This window comes from Varanus komodoensis, unplaced genomic scaffold, assembly GCF_004798865.1.
Source record: "Varanus komodoensis strain SLA01 unplaced genomic scaffold, ASM479886v1 scaffold1, whole genome shotgun sequence".
Taxonomy (NCBI): Eukaryota; Metazoa; Chordata; class Lepidosauria; order Squamata; family Varanidae; genus Varanus; species Varanus komodoensis.
This window is the reverse complement of record NW_025335268.1, coordinates 77,731,537-77,749,754: the sequence shown is the minus strand read 5'-3', so window position 1 is coordinate 77,749,754 and position 18,218 is coordinate 77,731,537. Positions and strand designations below refer to the sequence as shown.

At 42.3% G+C, this 18,218-nt stretch overlaps 1 protein-coding gene across 2 annotated transcripts in view; it reads left to right on the top strand.

The window, feature by feature from the left end:
* The first annotated feature begins 13,322 nt into the window (after positions 1-13,322).
* The window catches only part of GLRA2 (glycine receptor alpha 2), a 140,735-nt gene continuing 135,839 nt past the window's right edge, over positions 13,323-18,218 (top strand). For both annotated transcript variants that reach the window (XM_044449557.1, XM_044449563.1), the window contains exons 1-2: positions 13,323-13,390; positions 15,479-15,612. In XM_044449557.1, coding sequence (XP_044305492.1) covers positions 13,323-13,390; positions 15,479-15,612 — 202 coding nt within the window. The remainder of the gene's footprint in view (positions 13,391-15,478; positions 15,613-18,218) is intronic.

The following is an 18,218-nucleotide window of genomic DNA, read 5'->3' as shown; positions in this document are numbered from 1 at the left end:
TCCACACACCTGTCATTATACATTTGGCCTAAAGGCACCATGATGGACCGAAAGGCAGAGAATACCTGGAAATCAAAAAAGAAATGCTATGGGAGAAACACACACACACAACCGTAGTTCATGCTGGTGTTATACAGTGACATGCAAGAGTCAATTGTTACTGAAAGCTACTATGCTGAAGCCAAAGCAAACTTGATAGAATTAATCCACGGAGAGAATAATTGCTTTTTGGGCCTAAATATAAATCCATAGTTCAGATCCTACAAGGCAACAAAAAGTAATATTTCTCTAGTACTTAAGTTTATATCCTGCCCAGTCCTCAAGGGCTCCACATGACCAACAGCTTTTACAAAGGAAATGTTTTAAAGATCAATAAGCTGAACAACTATATACATATTAAAATAAGCAGTTATGGTAAAATCTTTGCACATATGGTATGCTAAAGGTGAGTGTGGGCTTTTTAAAAAGGGTTTTGTCCCTAATGGAGAGATTGGTGACTGGGCTGGGTTAAAATTCAAGAGGAATGGAATTCTGAATTTGGATCAAATGTCATCAGGGTATTTCCTGCAAGGTCCATTGAAATGGATGAGTGTTTTTTCACAACAGAGCAATGTTTCTGTGCCACTCTAATTCATTTAAACGAAGGCGAAGTGTTAGTAGCTATCCAGAATGCCTCTTTGCTTGCTCACGGGATTGGCTCCAGACTGAGTCATGCTTAGCACAGACCCACCAAAATAAAGAGGACTCAGTTTGATCATGAATGGCTCAAGTCATTCGCTTCAGTGGATCTACTCCAGGTGTGACTCAAACAGGACTGAATGCCATGCTGTTTAAATCTGGCTTGGGTTGTTAAATCCAGGTGATCATGGTAGGGTGTAGGGAGGAAATGTATGTGGGGTCCAAAATTATCCCAGTGGGACAATGGCATCCTCAGCAAGCTGCTCCTGATTGGGACCCCTGAAGGAGCAGATCTGGCTCCAGAGCCAGAGGATCAAGAGCCCTGACTTCGTGCAACTGTTTGGACATTAGAGGAAGCCCTGTAATGGTGTGCATGACTGCTTATCCCATATTCAGCTTTCTGCAAATTTCTGAGCAAGAAGGGAAAGTGCAAGCCTGGAAACAGATGGCCTTGTTAATATATCCCAATGCCACCATCCCAAAAAGAAACCCAAGCAGGGATGGTAAAGCCATCTCACCCTACCTACAGGTGTGCTGGCACGAACGTCATGCAGCACCATGCTTTCTGACTTCAAGGTACCAATATTTCCATTCTGCCAGAATACAGATGCAAGCATCACACACACAAGATCCTTCCCCAGAACACTCTGTTGGAGTCTAGGAACAGTGCTTGTTCTAGGTTCTGGTGGCCGGGAAGAGGGAAGTCAAAATAGCCAGAGAAGTTACAATACATAAAGAGAAGAAACCATTGATATGTGGTTCCTGGATGGACCATTCATCAGCTTTCCCATCTCAGCTGCGTCCTCGACAGAGGGTGTACTGGGGTGTGAAAGGCATCTTGGTTGTACCACTAGCAGTTGCCAATCCAGAAAAGACACACAATAATTACACAGTTGGCTTATAACTTGGCCACATCTTTACTTGTTACTGCTTAGAGTTTGACATGATATGGAGATGGGTTGCTTAGCTGCTAGCCCATTTGTGACAGCTTGGGATATTAGGTGGCCCCAGTGGGGTGTGTGCATGTGTGTATGTCCTGTCAAAGCATGGATTGGCCACCCCCTAGGATGTGATGTTCTCTGCTAGTCTGGTGGTGTGCCAGTATGCCAGCTTCCAAACTGGTGGCAGTGCTGTGGACCATCCCCAGGGACACTCCATTCATGTTAAAGGGGAGGGGGAACGTGCCATCTTTTGTTCTGACCTGGAAGCAGCCTGATATCATTCAAGCTGAAGTTGTGAAGATGCTGCAGGAAAGACAGCGCTAGGGCTGTGTTTCTCTTTTATAGCCACAAACTGAACTGGAGGGGAAACTGTCTTCTCAAGTTTGCTGAGAAGCCCTGCCTTCCCCACAAGGTCCACGGATGGAGCTGAGGACCACACAGCCCAGGCCTTACCCCATGCAAACAGTACAGTCTCTGAGTGAGCCAGCCTCCTCCTTGCCTGCCAGGGCACCCATGCTGAGGTGCAATCAGGGCCCCTTAATTAACAGTGGACCTGAGCTCGCCCTCCTCTTCCCAGCCCTACCCCATATCAGCTTCTGCATTCACTGCTTTTAAGAACATGTGGCAGCACCCAGAGACAGCCATAGTTGAGTTCATTAACCCCAGGGGTTGATAGTGCGCATTTTCCTGCAAAGATTATTTCTAGCTCATTTTTTGGAAGATGAGCAAGGAATGTTATCTCTTCCATTCATTCATCCACAAAGTGTTCATTTGCTTTCAGTGCTTGCTTGCTGTTCAACATAGGTGAGGGTTGCCCTATCAGCTAATGATCATTTCTTCCAATAGCTGAAAGATTACTGTTCCTATATTTTTGTAGATTTTATTTTCTCCACAGAGCCTCAGCTAATTTATTATTTGGCTAATTTGGTTTAAAGCAGTCCATTTATTTTACAGGGAATGGCAGCGAGTAGTAAAATTAACACCCTTAATAATTCTCTCTCTGCCTAGAGCCACTATAAATAAATGTTGCTTCAAACACGTCTTATGCAATTCCCAGGCTCAGTTACCAATTCTGCTAATTGACTAGATGCAAGCAGATGAAGCAAGCTTGTTCTTAAGCCAGTTTTATTTGTCGGAGTTCCCTACCTCACTGGAGACTCTTATTTTATTATTAGGCTTCACTCTTAAATACAAGAGACTACTGTGATGAAACATTCTGAAATTTATTATTTTCAGATTCAAGTACATGATCAGGGTGGTTTACAAAACCTAATCCAAACACCATAAAATATCTGAGCTGTGGTCCTATACCCACTTTCCCAGACATATTCATTGAACTCACTGGGCTTACTTTTATGGTATAGGATTGTACTGTACAGCTGCATCCCTATATACTCTTACCAGGAAGAAGCCCCACTGAACTCAACAGGAATTCCCTCCAAGTAGACATGCCCTGGATTGTGCTCTAGTATATTAAAATAATCTAAAAACAGCAAATCTATAAAAATAGCATAGAAACAGAACAGATCAACCAGCTGGTATGACTGGCTGTCATTTATGTCAAGGTTGTCAGCTCGAAACAAATTTTGTGAGTGTCCAAAGAGTTTATATCAGTGAATGCTGCCATGCACCTAAATATGTTTGGTGCTGATATACGTCCCTATAGTGGGGATGAATATGTATGTGTCTATACATGCACACACCCCTTCATGAAGTTCAGGAACACAGGAATAGACAGGACACTGTGCTTGTTGTCTCTTGCTCTCTGTCTGCCTTCTCTTGGTTCGGAAGAAGAGAAGCCACTGCACGGCCACTAAGCAGAGTGAGGCATGACTGGGAGCTCACCTCATTGCATTGGATTGCAATTTAAAGACAAGAACTTGATTAAATCTGCATCTATCTGTACCCCTGCAAAGGCTTCCCTTCCATCTAGCTCTGTATTCTCTAGCAGCCAGTACCTAGGGCAAGGGGTGGGCAGAAGGTAGATCTACCCGTAGATCTTTGCGTTATCAGGAACAAGTTCTGATTCCCAGATCTTTTACCATAACAGCACGTGTGCACACACAAATTGAGAGTGAGAGAGAGACTCTCCCATGGAAATTACAAAGTCTCTGTCAATTCAGCAAGTAACTTTATGCAAGTGTGACTTCATTCAAGGAACTTTACTTTAGTATGTCACAGTTGCACGCAACAAAGCATGCAATTCTCTCCCACCATTTCTACATTTCACAGTAGATCAGTGCAAAGTCTACGCATTGCTTGATTCCTCTGTTGGTGGCAGAGAGAGCTGCCAGTGGGGGAATGTAAGACTGGGAAGGTGCCTTGGAAATCACTGTATGAGGAAGCAGGGCACATTCTGATGAAGAGTTAAGTATGAACTCTTTCCAGTCTCCTGCACAGAATTAAATGTAGCCACAGATGCTTGTTAGATTTAAAGGCTGTAAGAACCTGCAGGGCTTCAGTGAAGGTCTGAGGTCCCCTGCTACCAGGCACTGTGAATCCTTGCCTCATCCCTAAGATAAGTATCTTTATATACCCTTTTGCCAGAGTTAGTTGGGACAGCTGGACTTTTTAAGGGTAGCTCGTGTACACTGAAAGCCTCTGAAGCAGAGGAGGAGCAGCATGGTATAGGAACCATGGCAAGAGGCTTTGTTCTTTGGCTTTCTGCTTGAAACTAGGGGCACACAAGGTGTCTCAGTAACAGTGTTGGAGGGGTGATCAATGGGGTGTGTAAGCTTTTCCTTGGCTCGTTCATGGATAATCAGAATTCATATTCCAGCATGGTAGTCAATAAACAGTGTGTCATCTTCAGCATGGGTGGTAACATTTCTTTCTAAGTATCCTGGAATCTGAAACTGAGGTGCCTAGGCTGGATCAGGCCTTGAAGTCATCTAGTCCAATACTTGCTCAATGCAAGGTCTACAAAAGATAGCAAACGCAGCATCCTTGCTACATGGCTAGTCAGCCTCTGCTTCATCTCTGAGGAGCAACACAGAGATGAAAATATTGTTGTGGTCTGCACAGCACACAGGAGTCTCCTCCTGGCTCACATGGTCATGGACTCTGTATTTGTATCTTCCTTGGATTGGTAGGTGCTCCAAGACAAGGTATAACCAGATATGCTGTATAGCAGGTTCTCATGTCTTTCAATCCACAGATCACAGTTCACCAGTAATGCATGAGAGGCAGACTATGTTCAATTGGACCAGATGGCTTTCAAATATTTCCACCCCTAGTGTGCAACAATTCTCTGATTTCATGCAAGGCTTCAAGCAATGAATGCAAAAATCATTTGGATCAAAATGCTAACTGGAATGAAATCAAGAACTCTGACAGAGTTTCTCATAGGTGCATCCTGGAATCTAGCATTCATTTGATAAATTATCTTAATAGCCTGATAACAAATAATTCTTTGTTAGCTGCTTAATCAGCCTTGCATCAGACAGTTCGTTTGTGCAGTTTCTTCCTGCAATTACTTCTTGTCATGTGCTGCTTCTACTCTCTTGTTTTCAAGCAGCCCTCGGCTCACCTTGTAACTGTATGTTTCAAAGGAGCAGCTGACCACCTTTCCCCACCTGAATGGCCCCAGGTCCTCATCACCACCTGGGTAGAGAGGGAAGGTCAACTGAAGGTGGGGAAAATATTCGAGTCTGCCCTAGAAAGATTCATGACTGGCAGAGGTGCTGCCAAAGCAGGTGCTCAAGGCCGGGCCCTGGCTTGGCAGCATTAGCAGGATGCCCCTCCTACTGCAGCAGGGCTGGCTTACTACATTTTGAAACAAGTAAAATAATACTCATTACCATTCAGAGCAGTTGTGCGTACTTAAGACGACAAAGCCTAGTCTTAGCTACTGACACTAATGCTATCTAATTGCACTACTAATAATGGGAGGGTTAGAACTCCAGATAAAATTTTCCATATTGATGGACTGTGCTAATATCAGAAGTATTTCAGTTTCTCCCAAATTTAGTCTCATATGGAGTACCACCAAAGCCTGATTCACCCTTGGCTATGAAGCTCCTGAGATTCTGCCACTCAGAATGGCTTCCACAGTGGATCACCCTGGTTTATCTAGCACCTCATCCCCAGTGCTTCCTGGACCACTGGCTCCTGCTGGTACCAGGGCTTGGGCCCATACCCGTGAAACTGTCTTCCCATAAAACATTCAATGGGGTGACAGAACCTGATGCCTCCTGAGCCTGAGAGTGATTGCTATTGCTCTCATCTCCTTGCTTTCTGCTAACCTGCTCCTGTCCCTGCTTTTTGCTACCCTGGTTGTTCAGGAGTGCCCCCATTTCTCATGCTAAGGTTGTGTAGAGAAATGCTGGTAAATAACTTGACAGCTCCCCATTTTCCTGCCAGTTTTGATCTTCCTTCCCCAGTTCCTCTTCCCTATGGGGTTATTTATTTATTTGATGAATTTGTTTAAAATATTTCTCAGCCACATTTCATGGCAGAATCCTCTAAGGTGGCCTACAAGAATAAAACACATAATACAGATCCAGTATTAGCAACAATATAAGCAATAAACTGGGGGCAGCACAAGGAAAACTGCAGCAAAAGCCAGCCACAGAAATAGCAAAAAAGATGGCAATAGCAATATCAGGAGAAGACCGGGATGAAATGTGATGTTTTCAAGGTCATCTTAATATACGCTGGGATGGACTGTGGCAAAACCCTGATGGCAACTTATTGCAAGGTGCGGGGCCACTGCACAGGAGACCCCTCCTGTGTGGTCAACCAACTAGCTGCTCTCACAGGTGGGCAAATTGTGTAGCTGCTCTGTGCAGAACCAGCGCCACATGTTGGAGAGGTTCTGCTTAGGCAGTGGTGAAAGAGAAGAAGCGATGCTACAGCAGTGGCTGGCCTGCTCTCCACTCCCCTGAATTTAGCACCCACCATTCTTTTTGCCACCCATCCGCTCGTCTTCACCACTGCATCTGACACAGGACCAGAAAGTGCTTGTAAGTGAGCATAAGTGGCAAGGAAGGGAAGAGCCCAGAGGCAGGGGCTGCAGCAAGGAAAGCGAGGGGAGGACCATCAGATCGCTTTATGCTGTACCTGTGCACAGCAGAGGTGAGCCTATTGTGGAGCATGAATGGCTCCTGCCCTGATGCTGTCGAAGCATCGGCCTGGTGCCTGCAGCTTGCCTCTGATTAATAGTCAGTTCCCAGCCACTATATGAGCCCTGGCACAGGCCCAAGTATGCCAAGCATGAATGTAGGCCTGGCAGGCGTCAACAAGGCAACCCCTTGCTCCAGCTCTCACATCCCCATTCTGATCTACAGCTACAAATTGTTGCAGGTATTAAAACATCTACACCAACATTATATTAAAACATCTACACCAACAAGTTTGTACATGTGTTGGTTTTGAAATTCGTAGTGGAGGAAAAAAGGTGCCCAAGACCCGTCATCCCATATGAATTTTCTATGGATAAAAGCTAGTTTTTCTTTTGATTAGCTCAGAATTATGAAAATTAGAATTCCTGTTGTTTGTAAAGAGAAAACATTTAAAGATTGGCTATTTAAATGATTAGGTACTTAAATGATTAACCGTTGCCTTATTCTGAATAACAGTCCAAGGTTTATTACAGGATAGCTTTACAAATTGTACTGTAATTTTGTGGAGTTTTGTTTTGCTTTTCCTCCTAAAAGCCGAGCAGATGAATTGATAATAATTTTAGATCTTTTGCTCAATTACACTTGTTAACATACAGGCCAAGAAGCAAGCAGGATTAAATGTGTTTTTAGCATTGAGTTCAACTCACCATCACATTGAATTATCTTTGGTTCCATTAGACTATTTGCTACATTTACTATTGGCTCTTTGTCTAAATGGAAATATATATGTGTTTGTGTGTGCTTTTAATGAATGCTGTAATTGGTACTACTATATATTAAATCATTTATTTGATAGTTAACAGCCAAAGAAACTTCCATTTAAAATTTGGATTTCATATTGGAGAAGGGGGGATGCCAAAATCTGCCTGGAGCTTTTGCATCAAGGGAATATGGTATTTCTGGGTCAAAGTGCACAATCTAAAGATATTTCCTATTTCTGAAACAATTTCACTTCAATAAGTGTGTTTAAGTTGTGTTGCAGCCGTTAAGGAACTGCTGGAATTAAGGCCACTAAAAAATCCTGGAAGGATTTATTTTTACTGTGCTGCTAATCTTAATTTTATATATATTGTACTTTTCTGACCCCAAGGAATTTGTGGGAAATCATTTTGATTGGTGTAAAGGTGGATTATGTATGTATGTATTTATTTATTTTTCGATTTATACAAAGGGCTCAAGGCAGCTTACATCTCCTCCTCCATCTTATCCCCACAACAACAACCCTGTGAGGTAGCTTGGGCTGAGAGAACAGTATCCCAGGATACTAAAACCTGAATGGTTTCTTCCAATGCACACAACTGCCATAAATATATTAAATCAATCCCTATCAGGTTTCAGACTTCCAGAGAAGAGAAGCAGCCTTGGACACTGTGGGAGATGAATGGATAGGGGGCATTCAGTTTCTCCTGAGTTTCTCTATAGTCCATGCCTTCACTGATGGCGTCCTGCTCCCTGGGATGGGCCTGGGAGACCTGGAGTTCTGGTTCTTCATGGGGTGTGATCTCAAAGGGTGTTCCTGGACTTTTGGTGCCACATCTATGTCAAAGGTACACAGCTGAGAGATCCCAATGCCCAATTCTCCAGCCAGCAATGTGAATATCACTGTTGCCAGTGCTATTTGCAGGGGAGCTGCTGGTGAATTAAGGCAGTAAATCAGCCATTGGGGCAGGGGTGGGGCTTGGATCTGAGTGAATGAGAATGTGAATGTCCATACAAGAGTATAATTCAGAATGTGCATATTACCTCTCTTTATCGAGATTTGGGCCCATTCCTCCTGCAAAGGAGCCTCTGGGAGATGTGGGAACAGAGTCTGACTCAGGTGAGGAAAAGGGATTGCTTCTCAGTGGCCAAGACCAGTGGGCCCTGAGAGAAGCCAGGTGGTAGCCAAGGCTTGCTCAGCTGCAGGCTCTGTAGGAAGAAGAAATGAACCTGTTGATTAGGAGGAGAGTGAACCAGCCCCCCACTAAGCTCATGCTGTGGCACTGGCTGAAGAGGGCAGATGCTGTAAGAAGTGTCAGGCAAGTCAAGAGACTGGCCCTCAGGCAGAAAGATCCCTGCCTCTGTAGAGGTGTGGGGCTCAGCAATTTGAATCTGGAAGGGAGGAAAGTTGCACTGTTTGGAGTCAGCTTCTCACTAATCAGGAACATTTTCTTGGTGGCTAGTATTTTAACTAAGCTCGTTTCTTTTGCTATTGACTTCTGCATTATGCTTCATTTGTACTTTTCAGCTGGTCCAATTGACTTGTATTTACTTAATAGAGCTTTTAGTTAGTAAGCCATTGCCTGTGTCTGCTTGGAAGAAGGAGGAGAAGCTTTGTGTTGCTGAGAGATGTGCACATGGGCAATTCTTGGCAGCCCAGCAGGCACCCACCCAACGTGCGGCATCATCTGCAGGTTTGAACTACAGCAGCAGTACAGCTCTAACTCTCATTCCCTTCTATTAGTCTCAGGGAGGTTTTGCAACTCTTGAATTGCTCTCTGGTTGGAACTGAGATGGATGGAGTGAACAAGCTGGTGCTTAACTGAGCAAGATGTCAGGAAAGAAGTAGAGTCTTCCGAATGGTGGTTTTCAACTGGTCTTAGATGACCCTGAAGGTCATGTGTGCAGTTCGGGACTTTCCCCGAGCGCTTACTTACTGGGCAAGCTCGGGTGGTAGCAGTGACCAGGAGTGCTTTTTACCAGCATAGGCTGGCATCCCTTTCTGGGGAGCTCCGGCTCGCCTTCGTTATCCATGTACTTTGGCACCCAGGCTGGACTGCCGATTGCCCTGCACATGGATTCTTCTAAAGATGACTTGCTTACTTCAGCTGGTATAGAGTGCAGTCACCCAAGTAATGGTGACTAGCAAACTAGGCAGTTGTTCGTGTGGGCAGAGGTCCTGGTTCTGAGCCCATGTTAAAGTGCTGGTTTGACCTTTGAAGCCTTAAGCGGTTTGATGGCAAGCTGCAGTAAGGGTCTCCTTATTCTCACTTTAAGAACAGCAGTGGAGTTCCACTTCATCTCTGCCTCTAAGAGCAGTCAGGCTGGCAGGTGTAGGCAGATGGCCTTTCCTGCAGTGCCTCTGCCCATGTCTCTGGGGTACATCACCAACTGGGGCAGAGGCCCTTCTCCGGGAGCCCTCCCTGAAGGAGATTAGGAGGGTGACTACCTGGAGAAGGCCCTTCTCTGCAGTGGCGCCCTGATTGTGGAATTCACTCCCCAGAGAGGTTCGCCTGGTGCTGTCACTTTATTCTTTTTGGCATTAGGCCAAAACCTTTTTATTCTCCTAATGTTTAAAGATTTGCCTGTTTCAATTGGGGTTTTATGGTTGGCTGGAAATTTTATTAGAACACTGTTTTATTTTATTTTATATTGTCTTGTTGAATTGTCCCAAGACCACAGTAAGGAACAGTCTAGATTGTTTTAAATAAATAAATAAACTGGGTTTAAGAAAATCCAGAAGATCCATTTGGCTTTTTCTTGAGTTTTGTTAAATTGGACTGCTGACTGCCTCTCCGAAACTGTTTATTAGATCTTAGCAGCACTTCTTGGATAGAAGAAACCAATATTCATGGCACTTATTTTATGTTTAATGAGTTTATTTTAACAAAGTTATTCTATTTCAGCAAATATTGCTGCCTTTTATTAATTATTTTGTGCTTATTATGCTATATTTTATGCCTCTTTGATAAGACCTTGACCCTTAAGCTAATTTAAAATATTTAAAATAAATATGTAAATAAAAAATACACCAGAAAGGATCCCAAGAGTGTAGTCCTACTCACCATGTGCACATGTAATGAAGAAGCAATAGTGCCTTTCCTAAGCTGGAATCAGGCAGAAACTAGCTCAGTTTTAGTGGAGATGAGTCCTTCTATGGGTAACGCCAAACTGGGTCCACATATAAGGATTTTCACATATAAGAAGTAAATAATGTGCCTATACATGATCAACAGAAGGAATTAGCCAGTGCAAGAGAGAAGGGAAACTATCTGTGATATCTGTGATTGAATCCAATATTGCCTATAACACAAACACAGTTTTGCAAATTCTAATAATCAATCTTCAGATTCTATTATGTTCATCAATATTTTATTGGGGTGAGGGTGGACATGTCAATTTTAAAATAATATATTAAATACATCACTTCTGGATTTAGCATCCTCCTATGTTCTTCGCCACCCCTGAATCCTTAAGAATGACTGGTTGACAGCAAAGAAGGAGTATTTCTTCTATTTATGGAATCTCTCCTGCCTGGCCAGCAAAACATTAAACAATCTGACTGACATCTTCATCAGCCACAGGAGGGTTTAGCTTGCCCAGCATTAAATTGCCATTTCTAAAGCAGAGCCAGAATAAAAAGCTAAATCTTCCAAGTACAAATACCCAGGCACTCTGCCTAGTTTTAAATACGCTTGGGAACTCTGGGGTTCTGTTGAAGCGGATACAAAGCAACTCTTCAGCAAGCGGAGTTTCTTGTTAGTGTTACAATGCCAGCCAAGTTCACTTATTCCAAGGAAATGACATGACATGGTCAAAGGGTGTGCAGATTTCCAAAGAGGAAAAGCGATTGCTATACCTCTGGGGAATCCGCTCTGATTCTTGCACCACACTGGGCACTACCAGATGAATCTTGTACGCTGCAGCCTCCCTCTTCCTTTTTGTGACAGAGGAGGTCCAGACCCTGCTGCCTTCAATTTGTAGCTTTCCCTTGTTTTCCCACTGCTGCTTCCATCTTTTTTCTCCTCACAGAGCATCTGATCAGGGAAAATAGAATAGCTGCACCATGTGTTTTTGTAATTGGTGCTAGGAACTGTCCATCAAGAAGCACCTGCTGTTCTTTGGTTTCCAGATGAGCATAAAAAAGAATTGGTTTTATTTTGTTTTGCCTTTGTTGGTGGAGTGAATTAGGATGATTCGATCTCCTGTGGGAAATAATATTTCCCAGTGAGAAGGTGGCCTCTTTCATGCTTTCACCATGCAAATAGGAAGCTGCTCCTCTCTACTTTCTCCTTTCCCCTAGTTTAACTTTTCTCCTTAGATCAGGGAGCTTCCAAATGAGGCAATCATGCCATTAAACATCCCAGTAAGGAATTTTAGCAGGGTCCAAATGGGAACCCTTTTCCACTCATCAGTCCCTGCATTTTCCCAGAACTTCCATCTTTTTTTTTCTTTCCATCCAAAATCAATTAAGGGGAGAGAAAAGGTGTTGGGATAGTTGCATGGTGCCTTTTGAGTGGCAGTGCTAGGAGCCCTCTGTTTGGAAGTACCCAGGCAGCTTATAGCAAGAAGAATGATGGGATTTTTCTCTGCTACCCCACAAGTCTCCCCCTCTCTCCCCCACACTCCCACACCTTCTCTTCCCTCCTTTTTCAAGTAAAGAAGGTCTGATACAGATATGAAGGGATAATGGCTGGTTTCCCTAGTCAGCCTGTGTTTCCCATAGAAGCTTCACTGACATCCTGGGCACCTTTGCAGAATGAGGCAAGGAAGCAGATGGTTCCTATAGCTCTCTCAACTCAGGGGAGCGAGGGCTGTGCTTTTATGATGCTACTGACATGCTAACAGCCTTCACCTTTACGGAAGCCCCCGTGGAGTGAGAATAATTGATACTTCGCCATTGAAATCCCGGTAGCTGTTTTCATCCCATTCCCTGCTCCCGCCCGCCCGCCCGCCCCTAGCGCCTGATTCTCTTTCTCCTGCGCCCCGGAATCCAACACAGACGCCGCTATCAGGCTGTTTAATGGCAGATCTGACCGTGTATCTATCCTCAGCATCGTCAAAACCGTTTGCGCACATGCGCCTGCTATTCTATGGCAAGAAGATGGGTTTCAAAACAGGGAATGGGACAGAAGAGCGAAGTCCCGGTTTCTGGAGCAGGGAACGTCTCTGAACTCCAGTCACGTTTGATGGAGCCGGAAGCATGCGCACAAGCTGAGCACGGAGCTGTCCAAGTGCTGAAATTTATAGTCTGTGTGTAAGATCGCCTCTCTCTCCCTCTCTCTCTCTCGCTCTCGCTCTCTCGCCCCCTTCATTCCGGCACAGGGAACGTAGCGTTTTCTCAAGCCCAACAGCAATCCTACCCTTTTGATATTTACCATTTGCTGTTAAGGAAAAAGGTGGAAGGCAAGCAGCCTCTTTCCCATTTTAACGACGCTTCAGAAATAGACCGATTTGTAAGCCCAAGGGAAATAGAATCAGCTCCAGAAGACATACCAACGTGGCAGCGTTATTCCAGTTTGCATGATGTTAAGGTAGAAAAGGAATTGGGCTTGCTTGTGGGGTGGGGGGATTCAGTATTTGGGGGGAAGCACCTCAGAGAACTGCCAGTTCCCGATGCTTTGTATCTCTTGTGGTTGCTGCTTGGGATGAGCCTGGGTTTAACCTAACCATGATTCCAAGGACTGGCATTTTTGTTTTTGTACCATCTCCAATGCATACAAATGCAGGTCTTCTCTCTCTGATTTTAAAGAAATTTAAATTATTGCTGGATTTGGGAATTTAGAGAAGACATTGTACTTTCTGACACCCCCCTCCCTTTCACTGACATTGAAATCATTTCTGGGATATTTTTCCACATTCAACGCAGAAAACAGGAGGAATGAACCGACAGCTAGTGAACATTTTGACAGCCTTGTTTGCCTTTTTCTTAGAAACACACCACTTCAGGTAGGTAAAATCATTTATGCTCTGTATCCTTCTATTAAGAGTGAAGGGTTTTACAACTATACAGAAATACTACTCCATAAACCTGACTTATTTTGCTACGTGTGTAAACATTTCATTTAAAATTTGTATAGACTAGTGGCAGCTTTGCTATTTGAAAAGAGATGTTGCTTGGTAACGCACTTTAAAAAAATCCACACAAGTTTGGGCAATAGCGAAGTTATATGGGTACTGTTTCCTTTAGAGTACAATGTTACTGGACAATTACACTGAAAATATTTCCTCAGGTCAATAGAATTATCCTTTGAAATATATCAAACAGCCCCTCTCCTTCCTTTCCTTCTTGTATGGGATGGAAGAATTAGTCTGCATTTGAAGACATGCACTCAGAATTACTTAAGGGGTATTAGTTATCCTTTAATAATGCTTTGCAACTACCTTGCTGTACTCACAGCAAGTACTCACAGCAAGGAAGACTGAAGAGTGGTAAAGGGTGGGTTTCCATATCCTTTAATGCATATATACCTGTGATGTAGCAACTCTTTTTGTAAGGGATTTGAAGATTGCAGGCATTCTGGATTAATTAACATGTGGTACTTCTGCTGTGGTCTCATGCACATAGTGCAAGAGAGACAGATCTTTACTCGTGAGGGAGAAACCTCAAAACCTAGCCATTCCACAGAATCTAGCTCAGAACATTTTGTTTCAGCTGAATACCCCATAGAAAGAAAAGAGGAAGGGTTGCATCTACAAATTAGTGCTTTAGCCAAGATGTATTGCATGACATGTATATTACGAGCCATGAGAATATATAGAACAAGCTTGAAACATTAAATGTATTAAAAAGTTGATACCTCACTGTAAGTCACAACTGGTGCACTTAAGTGAAACTATTACTACTTGGGAAAGGTAATGCCAAATAGCTGTAGTGTCACTTATTTATTATGAACCATTCTATCCATTCACCAGGCTGAGCAAGCCCCTCCCACTATTTGTTAAAACATGTGTTGTCTTTTAAACAATATTTAACCTGAAAAATATGCATGTGGTTCTACAAAAGTAACATGTTGCTATTTCACAGTTTGCAAATCAGACTTCTTGACTTTCAGTGATGAATAGCGTGTGTTGTGTGCATGTGTGGTCCTATATGGTGCAGATTCACTATAAGAATATGCTGTATCGTTTTCTGTTTCTTGTGATCCATGTTTGCATTTAATTAATGTGTATTACTTATTTTTAAAGCGCAAGAACATAGAATATTTTAAAAGGCTCTTTGAGAGGATTAGGTCTGATCCCAATTGGATGGTTTAGTGTAAAAGATATGAAGTGAAGGACACACTTTCATACTGTGGAATACATTAAACTCTGCAAAACGATGCTGTTTATGACAGAATTAATTTGCTTATGGAATGAATTTGTGAAGTTCAAGTGCGTACTTATCTGTAGGGGAATATGCCTAACATTTTATGCTCAGAAATCTATGAAAGCATGAGAGCACAATTAACACCTAATAGGATACAAATTGATATGGCTCTTGCAGGAAGGAGCCATTATCCATGCTTGATGAGGGCTAATAGAAAATTAAAATCTGCACATCTCCTGTTTCCCAGAGGAAACAGAATTAGTGAGGAATCGAGTCATTTCATTAATGCTTGTTAAGATTTTTACCTTTTATATTCTTCGCAGTAATGCAGCTGAGGTTTCTAACTCCTCTGTGATAAGTTTTGCCAGTCATTCTTTCAATGTTCCTATGAACCAAAATGTAAGGCAGAGGAGCATACAGTGGAAAACATTTGACACATATCATGGTGTGCTGCTATAAACATTCTTTGGAAGTACGTTAGGGAAAGCTGTATTGAGCAACAAACCCAACAATCTACATCTTTGACATTTTAATCAATTCCTAAAAAGTTGCAATGAACTTGATTTTCTATACCTAAGAATTATGTAAGTACATTTAGAATACATTTGTTCAGGGGATCAATGTGTTTCTGTGTCCACCCCTGCCCCAAAACTGACATTGAATTTATCTCAAGAAGTTCTTAATAAAATGGAAGAATAATTACTAATGGCATCTAATATTTTGCTTAGGATGACTTTCTGTAAAGAACATGATTCCAGATCTGGGAAATCCCCTTCACAGTCACTGTCTCCTTCAGATTTCTTGGATAAACTGATGGGACGGACATCAGGATATGATGCACGAATAAGGCCAAATTTTAAAGGTAAGTTTTTTCTAAGCCAAATATACTCAGTGGGAATAAGTAAAATGCAAATTGTGATAAATGTGCAATATATTAAGATTCTCAATCATTCTATTCTGCATAAGACTTCCTGAACCTGGAACCCTTCAGATTTTTGGGTGGCAAGCCTTATTGTACCTAATCATTATACATGTTGGCTGAAGTTTGTGGGTTGATAATCCAGAGCATCTGGAGGACATCAGGCTGGAAGAGTCTGCCTTAGACAGAGGTTTTGGCATGGACCTCTTCTCACAGGCTTGCTGTCCATTCAAGAAATACAATGAATGCTTGCTTTGCCTGTATGAAGGGTCCATCACAGATCAGACACCAAATTATTTTGCTTTGATTACAATAGTTGAGTCAATTCAGTTGTGAGTCATCAAGACCTGCTTCACACAGGCACTTGCTATCATACATAGGTTGGTGTGTGTAGATTTCATTACAAGTGTGCCAGCTTTATTGAAAGTAATTGGTTTTAAAGTGATGCCAGGCAAACAAAAATACTGTCTATGGTGTTAGATCTGTGATGCCCCATTCATAACCAGATGCTCCAGCCATTGTGCATATGTGAATTAGCCCCAAATATTCAACATGCAGCTATAAACTAGACCTTGCTTGCATCAAAATTAATTACTCTAATTTTGGGTCTGTGGAGCTTGGCTGGTTTCAAAAGTTGGATAATGCCATAAATCTAAAGGAATGTGGTTGAATGACTCCCACATGACAGTGTGGTAGAGAATTAGTGCTTTATTTATGTTCAGCTTATTCGATACATAATCATGCTAACAGAGATATTGTAAAGTTAAGCAGGGTTTGCTTTGTACTCTAACTTATTACCCCATATGAATTTCTAACAAAAATGGGAGGTATGTGGATATGGTTGTCCTTGATGTTCATCCACAATGTGTGACATTTACTTTACTTATTCTAGATCAGTATATCGGACCCTATTTAATAAGCGGGACAATGATTAAAGGCAGAGAAGGTTCTGAGGGGGAAATCCTGTGCTAAAGATACATCCATGAAGTACTTGGGAGGACAATTCCCTCACTCTTGAAAACATAGGCTTTTTTTCCTTGTTGAATCCTAAATTAGTTCTTTGCTATAATCAGTCATTCTAGGTGTGATGTATTGAAAAATAATCCATTTCAGCAACTGTTGTGAAGTAGAAGATTCTGAGATTGCCAGAGCATTATGCAGACATGACCATCTGATTGACAAAAGGTGCTTCACCATCTTTTGTCACTTTATGTCCCATCAGCAGCTACAAGAACTGGACCATATAGCAGACAAAGGTGGTATGTTTGATTAGGTGAAATGCAGGAGGCCTGCAAATGTATCAAAGTACCGGCTTCTATAAGAAACTGTGAACTGAAAGTGAGCTATAATTATCTGAAAAGTAGTTACAAAGGATACTCTTCTGTTTCTCAGTCTTCTCCCTAAGCGAACTCTGAACAGGTTTTCTTCCCCCGATATTTAGTGTCTTCTGTTCGTTTAGCCCTCCAGTTCTTGGTTTTTGAACCTGTGCAGGAATTTATTGAGGTTATAAAATACAGAAATGAATGCACACTTCTATACCAGCCAGACTTCTGCCTCTCTGATTGAGAGGCAAAGTGACCATCTCAGATGTGATGTTTAGGGGATGGAGGCCAGGATGCAGAATGTTTGCTGGTGATCCCTTCTGGAACGCATTTCTCTAGGAAATAAATGTCTTCTTTATCAATTTAAGAATGGAAAAACTTTTCTTTTAAAAATCTCTTTGCTTTTTATTAATAGTTGTGATAAGTGAATCGCTATGGCTCAGCTAATAGCATGTAAAGACACATTTTGATTGTGTATAGTATTATAGTTTTATCAGCTATTTGTTGATTTGCCACTGCCGAAAGAGAGATGGAAAGGAAAAGAAGCTCTAGATGGGCTGTGTGATTCTTGCTATAAAGGTGTTTTCAGAGCACACTGGGAAGCGCTGCTGAAAAGTTTCTGGCTGCTTCCAAGGGTGCTCTAGGAATGAGGCATTTATAACTACTCTTTCTACCATAAGTAAAATTTCTCAGAGGAGCTTCTCAGGTGTCTGTTGATCTGAGGGTGGGAGGGAAGGAAGAAAGCGGTGGGGAGGATAAAGAGCATATATTGTCTGGCCTACAAGTGGGAAGAATTTGCTAAAAGCTGCTAAGAGATTAGATTAAGGCTGCATTCTTACCAGGACATAAGTCCTATTGAACCCAATGGAACCTACTTCTGAGTTTGCACTGTAATGAATGTATATAGATTCATGAGGCTCCAAGGCCCCTTAAGTTTTAGAAATGCTTACTATAGAATGCATTTCATGGCCTATTATATCTCAGAACTGTATGAACAAGTATATTTTAGAGGGTTTGAATAAAATAACCTTGTTTCGTACTTGTCATATAAGGTAGACTCACTGAATTGTTAGTTAAGTGAAGTCAACAGTGTTTTAATATTAGGCAAAGACAATTCTTCTTTTTATAGCTATTGGTCTACCCACTGGCACATGCTAGTGAGTAATTTTCCTTTTTTTCCCAAAGAATACCCACTTGTCACTTTACAGTGGTTGAGAATATTTTTAA